We start from the raw sequence: 13,828 nt of genomic DNA, 5'->3' as shown, positions 1-13,828 counted from the left end.
TGTACGTAAAGTAAAATCAGATAGTTGGCTAAATAGGCCAGTGCGTTAGGCCTGGCCTAATTTCCTCGAGGCCAAGCTTATCTGTTTGTATGCGATGACTTCACTACAACAACGTGTCCATCGGCTATTGACTAGCTGCGTACAATGCTTCCGTAATACACCGTCTGAGCATCGAGCAGAGACGCTTTATATCAATAAGAACTCCGAAGAGAACGTAATCTGACTCTGGTGAACGATGTATCAGCTGTTTCACCATTGTGAGGCAATTTCATTTTTACATTAAACCCCAGCGATGCACATGTGGACTTGGACGCTTGTAAAATGTTCAGTTCTGTTTTGCGCACGTACGGCAGCTACAAACGTCGCAATTCTTTTTTAATCCCGCTCACAAAGATCGTGAAACAGGTGGAGCTAGTTCGAAGCGAACGCTGTGCCATAATATATCAAGATCTGTCTGCTTCCAATTTTTCCCGCGACTTGTAGCAACTGAATTCTTATGAAAACGACGAGGCGCATCACATAAAATTCTTTTATGTTCAATAGTAAGGAGGCATACCACGTTTTAGGGCGAGGGTGTCGTAAACTTTGTTTTATCCTTGGTGAAAGCTGAGGGCCCGAACTAGGTCTTTATCTTCATGTATTATTTTTTCTTGTTTTCAGGGCTCCAGGTAAACATTAAGTTTGACAAAAAGTACTATAAGTGGTTTAATATAGTGAAATGCCATTATCTGAAAATACTTTATAGAAGAAACTTGCGACCTTGCTAAAGTTTCGTAGCTTGACAGCGCCTGAGCCCGTCAATGTTGTAAAAGCGGCTAAAAGTATAAAATTAGTTTGCCTGTTACACGAGCAATAAAAGGCTGCCATCCACTTTTTAAGAGAGTAAACTTGTTTTATGCCATTTCAAGGGGTCATTGAAAAAAACAAGCTGCTTTGGGGCGGCGATTTATAGTGTAGGTGGGTAATTATATACAGTCGGTTTAAGGCTTGATTATAAAGAGGACGCGGTGCCTGCACGCGTGGTTACCCTTATCTTTTATTTGCTATTGGATTGTTTTATTGTTCATTGGTAACGGCAGCTTTCTGAAGTAAGAAATTTGTAGATAGCTGTATACTATACTAATATTATAGCGATATTTTTTTCCGTTTGTTTGTACCCAAAGGCCCCGAAACTACTGAACCACTTTGAAAAGCTTTTGTTACTTAAGATAATTGAATTCACATCTGATTTAAGAAAATAGTATCGCATGCAATTTCATAATTATTTTTTAATCAGGCAGTCGTTCCAAAAGATGTATTTTCCGAAGTATTTTTCAACTGATCGTATCGTTTGAACCAAAGCGTTTTAGCTAATTGTTCCCGTTAAATGAACGGCTGACAGCGGTACAATTTATGGTCGAAATTCAGAAGCAATCTCTAATGAGAGAAATCTGTGACCATGTACCAGGAATTGAGCGGGGGTTCCTTACATATGTATCTATTATAATAAAAATGCTGAATTTGATTCCATTAATGCTGGCTGCTAGTCTGCGTCAGGACCGCTGTCACACCTCACCGATCCTCTCGAAATACACATAGAGAGTTGCTACCTAATTACTACCAGCTACCATTAGTTGCTACCAAGTGCTACCCTCGTGGTTTTGAAGATATTCAGCAACTAAAGGTGACAGCCATTCTGATATCATTCTGATATCACTTTTCCCAGTATGAAGAAACGGCGCAAAAGTAAAAATTACTTTCGTCAACAGTAAGCATTACATGATTATTTGTTCATAATGAATTTCCAGTAGAAGTATATGTTCCGTGTTTATAATAAAAGTTGCTAGTTTGTTTAGGCAGCACGTCTGTTAAGTAAAAAAATAATTAGGTAATAATAAATCATAGGACACAACGACATAAAACAACTATTCCGCTTCAAACACTGCAGTTGTGAAACATATTGCAGTATTTTTTCTGACAGGCACTTCTAAACATCTCACACAGTTTCGATTGAAAGTATGAACTGCAATCTCTACGTTTATGCTTGTGGAAAAAAATAGAAACTAAGTGACAGTTAAGTAAAATCTGCAAAGTGCTCAATATGTATAATAAAATATAGATATAGTCATCAGTAATATTCGTGAATTTATGTTATCAAAGAGCTACCGTTTCCTTAAGTCCGCTTTAGCAATATATAAAAGAGCCGTGACAGAATGGACGTTATACATTCTGAAGCTTATCAGTCTTTGCGCCGAGGCATTATGGATATTGCCTGCGAGAAATCCGCCCGAGGGCGAAAACCAATAAAATCCATAATTGCTTGACTATCATCACTCTAGGTTGTCAGTTCTGTCCGAGACTAATAGGCTTAATGCTTCAGGAAAAAGTGTGATTAAAGATCTTAAAAACTCTAATCGTTTTTAATTTATTTAGTGAAGACTTTTAAAACATTTTTTTTGTATTTTTTTTTTTGTATACCTATGCTTTAATGATAAAACGAATACTGATCAAATGCGTATAGTTTTACCAATATTGTTGAGCGTATGTTCGCATGCGGTGCGAATTTTAAGGTAGAATAAAATCAATAAAGTTTTGTGCTGATCTAGGTTATTGTAAGTCAAGAAAATTACAATGTTTAACAATATCTTTTTTTATTTAATAGAAAAATACAAAAATAAAACCTCTTGGGTCGTCGCGTCGCCTACACATTGGATGGCTGATGTGTAAAACGTACTCATCGATCTAAAACAATCGCAATCCTTGATATAATCCGAATATTCAATTTGCGAAATCTCATAGCTGTCGGTGCACAACACCTCCTACAAAGGGATAACCGGCGTTCAAGCGATTTTATAATGGCAGCCTCGTAATTGTAACTTGATCGTTCTATGATATCGTCTTGTCTTAATTGGGGACCCGTTTAGTGATTACACACGAAACACGTTTGAACCGTGGAGCTCGTTAAGCTTTTACATCATACTTGTATATAGTAAATATGGATATTACATTCTGTCTTGCTTTTGTCTATTAATCGCACTTGGGTTAGACGTTCCAGTCTCGAAATTCTATATACCTACCCCCGACATCGCTGTGACCATTCGAGACCAACGGCTATTTTCATTTATTACAGTAACTTACAATGCACTGAGGCGTCAAGCTTTTTCAGTAGAGTACAGCTTAGGTTTTAGATTTATAATAATCTTCCCCTATATTTCAGGGTTTAATCGGAATATTATAGGTACATGACTAACCTAACCCCTTGGGAAAAAGGACATAATGTTATATTATTATCTACATTTGCTGTCATATCAAAGGTTATTATACAAATGACACCCTGCCACTCCGTTTTCATAGCAGGTTTAAGTGACGTTTTCCATGAAACGAACGCCAATGCCTACTTCTACTCCCTACACACATTATGATTTCTGATATAATTAAAGAGCACGCACTAATTTCAAGGAACTAAAGTCCATTTATTATAACATTAGAAAAAAGAGGCTCGCAGAAGCAGGAGTACGAAACCTTTTATTTTGAAGTCAAGTTCGAACAATTTTAACAGATAATGTGTGTGATTTTAGTGCCAGTGTATGACTTCTATGTACGGCAAAGTGCATTCTATCTATCTATCTACTCGTTACGATGCTTGGATAGACACATGAAATAAAAAAAAATAGTTGCAATCAGTTTATTAAAAACAACTTCATCATAATCCATACCTATTATGATTAAAACAAACCAAGTAAATAAGACACAAAACATACTTAACAATTTAGTCACTGCTACCATCAGTTAATTTATGTATGCTGACATAGGCGGTAACAAAAGTAATAATTTTATCTATAATCGTTTAGCAAGTTAAATACCAACTATTATAACATTTTCCAAAGACAAAAGTGTGAGATTTATTGCAAGGTATTAAATAAGAGAAAAGGTTTTGCCACCCTAATGATATAATCGATGTGATAGATATAAATATGAACTCTTTATTCATCATCCTCTGATGATGATGAAGATTCACCAACGTTAATAATAAACCTTTCTACAACTTCATCCATTATACCATCAAGTTGGCAAAATCTTTCCTCTTCTTTAATTGTATGGGCAATGCAAGATTGCCATTTTTCTGCAGTTATATTTGCGAGTGCTTGAGGGAGCAACTGCTGCACTTCCTTTAATTTAAAACTTTTATTGTTTTGTGCTACATATCCCTTCATTTGAGCCCATATTAGTTCGATTGGGTTGAGCTCGCAGTGGTAAGGTGGAAGGCGCAACACTAATACGTTCTTTTCTTTAGCCATGTCATCTACAACAAACTTTTGGTACAAATGTTTTACATGTTTCACTTTCTCTAATAAAGTGGCCCTAAGGTCTTTTTCCTCAAAAGGAATATTTTTGTTTTTCAGCCATTCCTGAATATCTGCCTTTCGTGTGGCTGTAGTTGGCAGCTTCTCCACTTTTCTTGAATGATAAGGCGCATTATCCATAACAATAACTGAACCACTCTCGATTTTGGATAATATTAAACTGAACCACTTTTCAAAATTGTGTGCATCCATTTCAGAATGGTAGTCTCCATCTCCCTTTTTGGCTTCAAATATTAATTCACCATTCATTAAAAACCCATCTGTTGATCCTGTGAAATGAAATAAAAACAAATCAATAATTAAGTACTGGTGGCATAGAATACTTGATCGCTGGAAATAATTTTAACCTTTAAATAGCCACCGAAATTAATTGCAGCATTAATGTACTTGAACAGATGATTCTAAAAGCATAAAGATCTTACTCCTAGGGAAAGTATTAAGACTTAACCAGTTTTTAGTGACCGAAAATGGAGTGCTCATTTTATTAAAATGCTTTGTTAATAAATTAATAATAAAAAAAGTTTTACCAATATGGCCAATGATAAGCCGTTTTCCTTTTCCAGTTGGGTTCTTTAAACCAGTTGATAAGCCTGCTCGGTGTGCTTCCTTTCAAGACTTAACAGTACTGTCTTGCCATACTTTGCTTTTTGTGTGTCCTGGAGGTTTAAAATTGTAGATGTAAACATAATATTAATTCAACGTATGTTGAACTAATAATATTTCACTATATTGTTTAGCATAAAGGAGGTTTTACATAACTTGGTTAGCTATTTACCGAGTTATGTAAAACCCCCTTCTTCCAGACTTCACAAATATTAGCAGCACTATACCTTCATTTAGCCAAGTCTCATCTAAATAATATATTTTTTTTCCTTCATTCCTTAATCTCTTAATTTCATGGAGATATTTCACCCTCCATAATACAATCTCCTGTCTGTCGATTAGGGCACTTCTTCTACTTCTTTTAATATATGTAAATTTTAATTTGTTTTTGATTAAATTATATAAAGAGCTTCTTTTAAAATCGGGTAGAGACTCATCACTATTCACGGCTTCCAGAATCTTATCCAATGTCGGTAATTCATTATCAAAGAAAAAAGAATGAATTTTCCTTCGTATTCCACTTAATATTATATCATCATATTCATCCGATTTTGAATATTTCCGTTGGCGAGGAGGAGGTGATTGCAGGCGACCTTCTGTATTGTACTCTTTGAGGATATTATACACTGTTGCACGAGATATGCCTGTAAAACGATTAATAGTGTGTGTTATTCATCCTCACAAAGCATGCTATTTTCAAATACATTTATTTATTATAATAAAATCCCTGCAATCTTTACCTGCAATTTCTGCAGTTTTATTAATTAACTGCGTCATATAAGCAGGAGTACTTTCTGACTGGGACCCCTTGATGTCTTTATAAATATTTAAAACTGTTGTTTTTTCTGCAGAATGAAGAGGTGTTTGCTTTGATCGCTTTTTCTTGGGAGACAATATTTTAACGTCGTGTTCAATTTTGGGGCCACGTCGTTTTGGCTGTTGACGTTGCTCAGCGTCACTAGCAGTTTCAGTACGTACATGTTGCGCTTGCAAGCCACTCGGGCCTGCACCGAGATCGTCCGTGTTCATAGTTCAACAAAATGTACTGCTTTGTATGAACAACACAAAATTACGTAACACTAATATAGTAACAATAACAAACAGAAAAACAGTAACAAATAACAACTAAACCACGAAAACTCAACAATAACAACGAAACAAGGCGTAGCATTCACAAGTATCCACAAGTGAATAACAATATGTCAAATTGACAGTCGCAGATAGATGACATTATAAACCAACAAAATTAAAAAACACGTGCTGCCGCAATTTAGGAAGGGACAAGGTAACATTTTAGATTTGGTTGAGTTATAGTTACATGAAAAAACGTTCCGAGCACTATCTGCCCCTGCTTCTTTTAGATTTTAAACATAGACACGATATTATTTTATTTAAATAATAAATAATATTAAATGAAGGACTTGTAATTTAAGAACGTAAATGGCTTAAATAAGTACAATTAAGTGTGACAGCTGTTATTTAAAATGGTTTTATTTAACTCCTCATCAATCTTGACTGTAATAGTGTTTATTGTATTTTTATTGCAAACTGTACTCCTAAAAGAGCCTTTTTTTACTTCTGTCTAATGCTATAGTAAATGGAGTATAGACGTTTGTAGCACCATTTTAATTGATAGGTCAAAGACTGCCATGTCTTCGCCTTGTATTTATTGTTTTTAGTAAGGGATTATATCTAGATTTTATTTGAGCGTCCGGCTTAAAGGTATTGATTATCAGGTATTGGTTGGAAAGGAAATGCTTTGTCTGAATGGAATAACCTTATTCAATCCAGAACATAAACGCTTAAAATGTTCACATTATTTTCCTGGCATTGATTTGAATAATGAGAAACTGTTTGCTCTAAATAGCCTTTGTTATGAGCACAAGGTAACGAACAGCCTTTCTCAGTACCAATATTACATTTCTTGAAAAAGACTCGATGACCTTGTCAGAATACTTTGACGAAAGTTCGACACAAATAAGTCCTTTGAGGACAATTCAACGAAGTCATACATCTGAGTGTATTGAGTAAATCAAGGTATTTCGCAACTGGCCAGCGGAAAACAATAACTACGACCAACTTCGGAAACAGGTTGCTCTCGATACATTGTCCTGTTCCGCTGAATGGCTTTAGTTGCTAATTCCTTGGAAAATATTGGACCAGGTATTCGGAAGATTGTTTTCCCGAATGGATCTCTACGCGTTTTGTGGCATAAAATCTTTGATCACATTCGTAAGTAATACCTACATTCGCGAAGAATAAGGAAGATTGAAAAGAAAAAATAAAATGTAAAACTAGTTCATGGTGTAAAGATTTTATTTGTAGTATAATTTCATCGAAATTGAGCATGTAATGTAAATATTAATTTTACTCGCACCTATTTTGTCATAATTTTAGCATAATGGTCAAAACTAGGCACAGAGCGGTCGTGTGAAGTTGAACCAAAATGCGCTGAACATTATTAACTTACGACTAAATTGTGGATGAGGGAGCATTGTCGCCAAACAAACTCCGGTGTTAGGAATGGGAAATACCAACACCTTTGGTAGTGAAAGTGGCCGCAGGCACGCAAGCCCCGACCTCTGCCGAGCAACCCCCGCGGGGAGGCACCACAATCGTAGGCAGCGAACTAAGCACCCGCCACCTCGATATACTGTTAAGGCTTATAATTAGTGGTTACTCTTTGACTGTGACAAATTTCCCTTAGCTAAACCTGTTTGATTTTATCATACAAAATAAGTATTTCAAATACCTGTGTAGGTATATTTCTTAATTCTAAGTTTACCTAAATTGTACGAATTCATTAGTCGCAATGAATATTCTAAGTGAGATAATTAGGTTGTAATAAAGAAAATAATCATGTTAGCGATCATTAGGCGACAGGCAGACACGGGTTTTCCGAGTTTCACAAAATTTCTCCGCTCATTCCGCCTGCCCAGAACTATTTGACAATTTAATTTTGAATGTCTAAAGATAAGTTTTGGGGAAAATGAGACAAAGTTATTCAAGTTGCTTGAATTTTTTATCATGTTTTATGTTCGCATTAAATTATGTAATAAGGGGCTTAGCGTTGAGTAAACACGTAATTGTAGAGTTACGATTACAGCCGCAAGCCTTTTTTATAAGACCAGCTATTTGTGACAATGTGTAGTATTTCGTATATGTAGGTATTTCATAAATATGTATGAGCCGGGCTGTTATCGGCGGGGCTGCAGCGGCGAGTGGCGGCTGGGCGAGTCTCCCGAGGCAGCCCGGACGGCGCCGTACAACAAACTTCTACACTTAACTTCGCCATAAAGCTAAGTTCGCCACTTATTTGGGAAAACTCCGCAATTACTACACAACTAAGATCCGGCTACTTGTGACTTAACGCTGTTATTTACAGATAAATAAACTTCAATTAACGTCATTAACATAACTAAATGAAATCGTATCTTGAGCGTGTGAACTAATTTGAGAATAAGCTTAACTGCTGGCTCTACTAACCGGTATAGCTTGAGGCCATTATTAGCATAAATTCAGACGGCCACTGTTTTGTTAACAGTGGCGCGCCGGTGACGGATTTTCATATGTTTACCAATCTACGTGGCTAAACGGATTACACCTTCAATAAATTAATTTACTATGTATGAGATTTCAGTCCTACCAATTGATGAATCAGCGGGTATGGTTCGATAGGTGTGGAAACTTTAAATTCCGAATGTTTTATGAGGTTTATTCTATTTTGATAGAATACCATGGGTGTTATTGCTGAGTTTGAAAAGAAGACTATTTGTTCCTGATCTATTCGTGATTAACGCAACGGCCCTGACCCAGTGTCTTAACGATAATTTGTCTAGTGATTAAGAAGTTAGGACAGAATGGTGCGAGGTAGGTGTGGTGAGGTTCATGGTAACGTGGCACGCACACCGCCGCTTCATGAATCATGACCATCACTGACGTATTCACTTTACTTCACCATTAATACTTATTTGGGAGCTCAGTCGATGTGACAATACTTATATATTTTGTCACGCTGACGCTCTCTACTTGAAATAGACGAGTTTTATTTTTACTCGTGATAAAAATAGAACCGTAAAAAAATTGTATTTACCTATGTGCCAAATAACAGAAAGTTACAAGATTGCTTTACGCGGATCATTTTACTGATTCTAATTCTACATTTATTTATACTGATACCTATTGTGAGCTCTCCGTGCCTTATGTATTTAAATAGTATGTACAATGTAACAGGTGGTAATGCTTAAGCTTGTATAAAATGATTTGGATTAGAATAACGGAAACTAAGAATATGAGCTTTAATGGATTTAATTTGAGGTGTAAGTTCAGTGCGTACATAATAACGATGCGAAGTGTTGTGAAGTGGGTCTTTTCGGACGTGGTTTATCGTCCTTTTTATTACCTTGTGTACTTGTCACGTTTAGACGTGCAAAAGTGCTAATAAAGTTATTCCGAGTCGATTGTTCGTGGTGGCTTTAATTACATACAATTCGTACGGTCGCGACCCCTGACGAATCGATTTTCACTTACGGTGGCACTCGGCAAGGACGGGACCTTATTGAATCGAGTGAACGCGCAACTTAGCAAAGCTTAGCCCGGACGGAGTACCAACTGCAATACCAATATCAATCAAGAGGTTTACTGCGGTGTCGGTGTTAGTGAGTTGCCTTCCACTAAGTAGGGATTTGGATCCTCCACAAACAGCTATCGAGGTATTGAATAACGTTATTTATGTAAGCAACCTTTTCAGTGAAACATGTCGGAAGTTATCGGGGATCATTCGACCGGTGTTGGTGTCATGTCTGTGTTAATGAACAGTCTTGGGGAACACAGAAAGGGTGTGGTTGCGCGGTAAATGAAAATGTTGCGTCGCTGAAGCCGCGCGGCGCTACGTGGCCGCACGAGCTAAATGACTCGCCTTACACCGCTTTTTGTGCCCTTGTGACCTGTTTGCATGCCTAATAGCCACAACATTCCAAGCTGATTACTTTTGCCTTCAAAAAGGTTGAGTTTCTATAAAATTATGCAAATGTATTCGGTTTTGGTTCATTCAAATGAAACTGAGTGTTTGATAACAACATGTTTACATTTTTTTACAATACGCAAGTGTAAAACATTACATTCTGGGTAATACCCACATTGCATTGCCTACTATTCGTAGTGGTCATCAAGAAATAAGTAGAAACATTTACGTAATGTAATCTGTAAATCATTCTATAATAGAGACTACGTCACCAAGAAGAGCTTACGAAAATGTTATCTACGTAATGACTGAGCTCGATAAGCGGCTTTTATTAGTAATTTAGTGGTAGATATGCGAGCAGGGCGGGCGGCGCCAGCGGTTGAATCATAGAGCCGGTTCTTGCCACAGCTGTGATAAGTCCCCGACTAAACCGTAGATATAACTGCCTCGTCGAGAGGTATACGTCTTGACTACGAATCCATTGTTCCGCTAGCACCGGAACGTTGCCACAATTCTAATCAAGTATCGACGAGCTCCTCCAACGACATCGGATTGGCATTTTGCCTCTTCTAAGGGCTTTCAAACTTCAAGACGCTTATTTAAACACGATTTGTTAAGAGCTTCACTGAATAAAAAATAATCTAGGTACTCACAGTAGGTAGCACTGGTAAGCCGGTCGATCGTATCTTGTTTTAGTTTTGAGTTCTTCTTGCCCATTTTTGCTGCTCGACGACTCTACGGCACCAGTTAGCACACACACACTAAGTGAAGTCTGTGGTCGTCACAGGCTGTGACGTATTACATATTATTCAACCTGCGCCTGATTCACTCCACCTGTAAACAGGAAAACACTATAAGAACATAAATTACAAACAATTCTGTAAATTACCTGTGAGGATAAGTATTTGGAAATGATAGTTTGTATTAGACACCGTGACGTAATGGTCACGTATTGTCACAATTTGTACGAAGCTGCGTCAACAAGGTCCCTTGCGCCTGTAGCTCTCTTTGTCAGACACAAAAACCCCGCATAACCCGTCTCTCTCTGTATAAATTATCGCTGTTTTCCTTCTCCTGAATATTGTAGGGTGAGTAGCGGGCGGCGGCGAGACGTAAACGAAATACTTATTTTGGCGTATCTTCGGCGAAAACAAGCCATTTATAAGATGGTGATAAATCAAGTGTTCTCTTATTACCTACTGTGTACACAATGTTTAGTCGAAATCATTACTTGTTAGTGCTTAATTGGTATGGTATGTTGTTACAATATAGATTTAGAATTTAACAGGATTCGGTAGCTATCATTTGAGCTACTTATGTAGGTTTATGTGAGAAGTTGTATCTAAAGAATGAATAAATATAGTAAGTGACGGATCCGCGGGTAATGCTAACTCACTGTAAAACTCAACTGTCGCATAAAACCCGACCCTTCACTAAAACTTTACGCACGCTGGGATTAAATTTTTCATTTAATATTTCCTTCAGTACGTTGCACCATCTTATCTATTATTCAGCAGCAAGCCACAGAGTTTGCAGGTCAAGTCATTTTTGACTTTTGTTACATAAATGAAGAAAAAAGTGGGAATAGAGAAATTAATTCCAGCTGAGAAACATAACAAATGGTCCCCGGCATTCATTCTTCTGACGGATTACGATAAAATATACTTGTTTGTAACATTTTGTATTATTACCTTTTAGTGCAGGTTTTTTGTATTTATCCTCCAGGAAAACAGAGCATACTTGAACTCCATTACACAACGATTTATGAATACACACTTAATTATTTTTTCACAATTACGTGTTCAAGTTTTCGGTACGATCTGAAACGAGGGAGAAAATCTCTCGTTACTATTGCAAGAGGTTTATATTAACAAAGCAAAATATTCGCGGGGCATTCTCGCTTTTTCATTAACGCTCGAAGCAGAATTTTGTTGGATAACTCTATTACTTAAAAGTTTTCTCTTAGGTAACAATCTTTCTATTTTAATACTGTTTTCAACAAATATGATTTATGTACAAGGTATTTGTAATTGTGAGTTATGAGCGTAGTCACACTGATTTCACATGATAATTTACAGACTTATTATTGGAATGGCTTCGGGTGGGAAGCAGGGTGGCACTTCACCTGATCATTTTTACACATGGGGATGTGAAACGCATTTGGACTGCATTTCATAGCTTTGCGTCATAGTGAAATAATGAAGACACGCAGATATGAAATTACTTTTTAATTTTATGTGAGTTTTACTGCGTGTTAATGCACTGTGAAAAATATGAGTAACTTTTTTGGTGTTAACACAATAGGTTGCATGTTACCAAGTTACCGCACGACAGGAAAGAAAACCTCATAATGGTTTGGGTAATTTGGTTAAAATTGTATTCAGCTATATCATAAGGGCAGTACACCAACAGAATGAATGAGTGAAGTAATTGGTACCTAGGAAATATTAAAAGCATAAAGATAATATATACTACGTTATATAGGTAATATAGGCGTCCCATAGGAACTTTAGGACAACTACTTACTTACTTAACAAAGCTATGGTAAGACACAGTTTCCTAACTTAGCCACTAATGTTCGCATATGCTAGGTCATTGCTGCAGGATACGGTGCCAGTAAAGTTGAATCTAGTTTAATTTACTACATACCTAATAACTAAATTAACTCATTGGGTGCGCTTAACGAAATTGTATTTTGTGTTGATAGTGAGAACGAGTAAGCTTTGTAATTAACACATTGATAGTTGTTACACATAACACATTGGTATAAAAATGTAAATGAAAACTGACTACGGGAAAAGTGGCCAAGTTAAATTGTTTCGTGAGCTCTTCGCTGCTCTAGTTCGGCTCTAGTACCATTCTAGACTAAAAGGAATAACAAAATACTGCAAGCGAGGAAATGTCCCCCGTTATTCTATTGTTTATCTTTTGTCTTTTCTCAACTGGGTTTGTACATAAGTATTCACTATTTTACAAAATTCATGAATTTTTCTTTGTTTTTTTCGATAGCTCCAATTTATAAAACTGTACTTTTATTATTTTAGTTTTCAACGATTTCGTCATGTTTATTTAAACCTAGTATTTGTAGTATCTAACGGGCCCAAAGTGAGATACTTATTATTATAACTAGAACATGGGAGCCAAGTTGAACAAGTGCTTCTCTATTGTGCCTATCCTTGGTTCCGCAACATTCTTCACTGACTTTCTTATAAACTTGCGCACTTTATCTGGCAGCTTGCCATTCCGAGCTTGCATCAGAGGGCACCATGAGAAAGTATCACTGGACTGCAGGATCTGCTCCTCTTCATCTCCCTCTACTCCGGCATCACTGTCTTCCGCATCCTCGATCATCTTGTACTCCGTGCCGTCTTCAGTGTGCAGGTGCACAGGGAAGACGGCTACTACTACTACTAGTGAACTGGAAACTGCTAGAGTATGCATACGCAACACAAGCTGCGTTGGCTACTATGTAATTGCCTGGAGCATTGTTGATGTGCTTGGCATTCAAGGATCTGGGGGCCCTAACCAATGCGCCAATGACATGCACCCATTCGAAGAAGTACAGTCAGCACCAAAAGTCGATGAACAGAATCAACATGACAAAACACCTGTTCACAATAAAATGCCATAAGTTATAGTCGCAACTAGGAAACAAAATAGACTGTACACCAGAAACTTACAAAAGTCGTTAAACACGAGTATTTCAAAAGTATCTGTGCACTAGTATTCCTAAAGTCGCTGTACACCATCAATCCAAATGTCGCTGAACATCATTGTATCAAAAGTCACTAAACAGCAGTAAATACAAAATTAGGTTAACAAAGTATATTTTTAATGTTGCCGTGTGTTAATGTACTTTTGACGCTTATGTTGTTCAGCTACTTTTGGGACAGTACTTGCTTGACCTTAATAATGTATG

General features: G+C 36.9%; 2 protein-coding genes across 3 annotated transcripts in view; both read right to left on the bottom strand.

Annotated features, from left to right (window-relative positions):
- Positions 1 to 13,828, bottom strand: part of LOC124644820 (frequenin-1) — a 165,917-nt gene that overhangs the window by 74,834 nt on the left and 77,255 nt on the right. The window contains exons 2-3 of one of the 2 annotated variants that reach the window (XM_047184416.1): positions 11,601 to 11,729; positions 10,563 to 10,743 (exon numbers count right to left, since the gene is read on the bottom strand). In XM_047184416.1, coding sequence (XP_047040372.1) covers positions 10,563 to 10,626 — 64 coding nt within the window. In that variant the 5' untranslated portion in view covers positions 10,627 to 10,743; positions 11,601 to 11,729. The remainder of the gene's footprint in view (positions 1 to 10,562; positions 10,744 to 11,600; positions 11,730 to 13,828) is intronic. The other variant, XM_047184417.1, reaches the window with a different exon arrangement.
- On the bottom strand, positions 5,085 to 6,342 carry LOC124644819. The gene is made up of 2 exons (XM_047184415.1): positions 5,687 to 6,342; positions 5,085 to 5,590 (listed from the first exon to the last, which is right to left on the bottom strand). Exons 1-2 carry the CDS (start codon positions 5,973 to 5,975, stop codon positions 5,115 to 5,117), a joined length of 765 nt encoding a protein of 254 aa, XP_047040371.1. The 5' UTR covers positions 5,976 to 6,342; the 3' UTR covers positions 5,085 to 5,114.

Source organism: Helicoverpa zea, chromosome 31 (genome assembly GCF_022581195.2).
Source record: "Helicoverpa zea isolate HzStark_Cry1AcR chromosome 31, ilHelZeax1.1, whole genome shotgun sequence".
NCBI classification, from domain to species: Eukaryota; Metazoa; Arthropoda; class Insecta; order Lepidoptera; family Noctuidae; genus Helicoverpa; species Helicoverpa zea.
Note: the sequence above shows the minus strand (reverse complement) of the source record. Positions and strands in the feature narration are given on the sequence as shown.

Bases quoted from the DNA above. Each gene is read 5' to 3' on its own strand.
- LOC124644819 (XM_047184415.1), bottom strand. From the start codon at position 5,975: ATGAACACGGACGATCTCGGTGCAGGCCCGAGTGGCTTGCAAGCGCAA. The intron at 5,591-5,686 runs GTAAAGATTGCA...ATCGTTTTACAG, and splicing joins TAAAACTGCAGAAATTGCAG to GCATATCTCGTGCAACAGTG.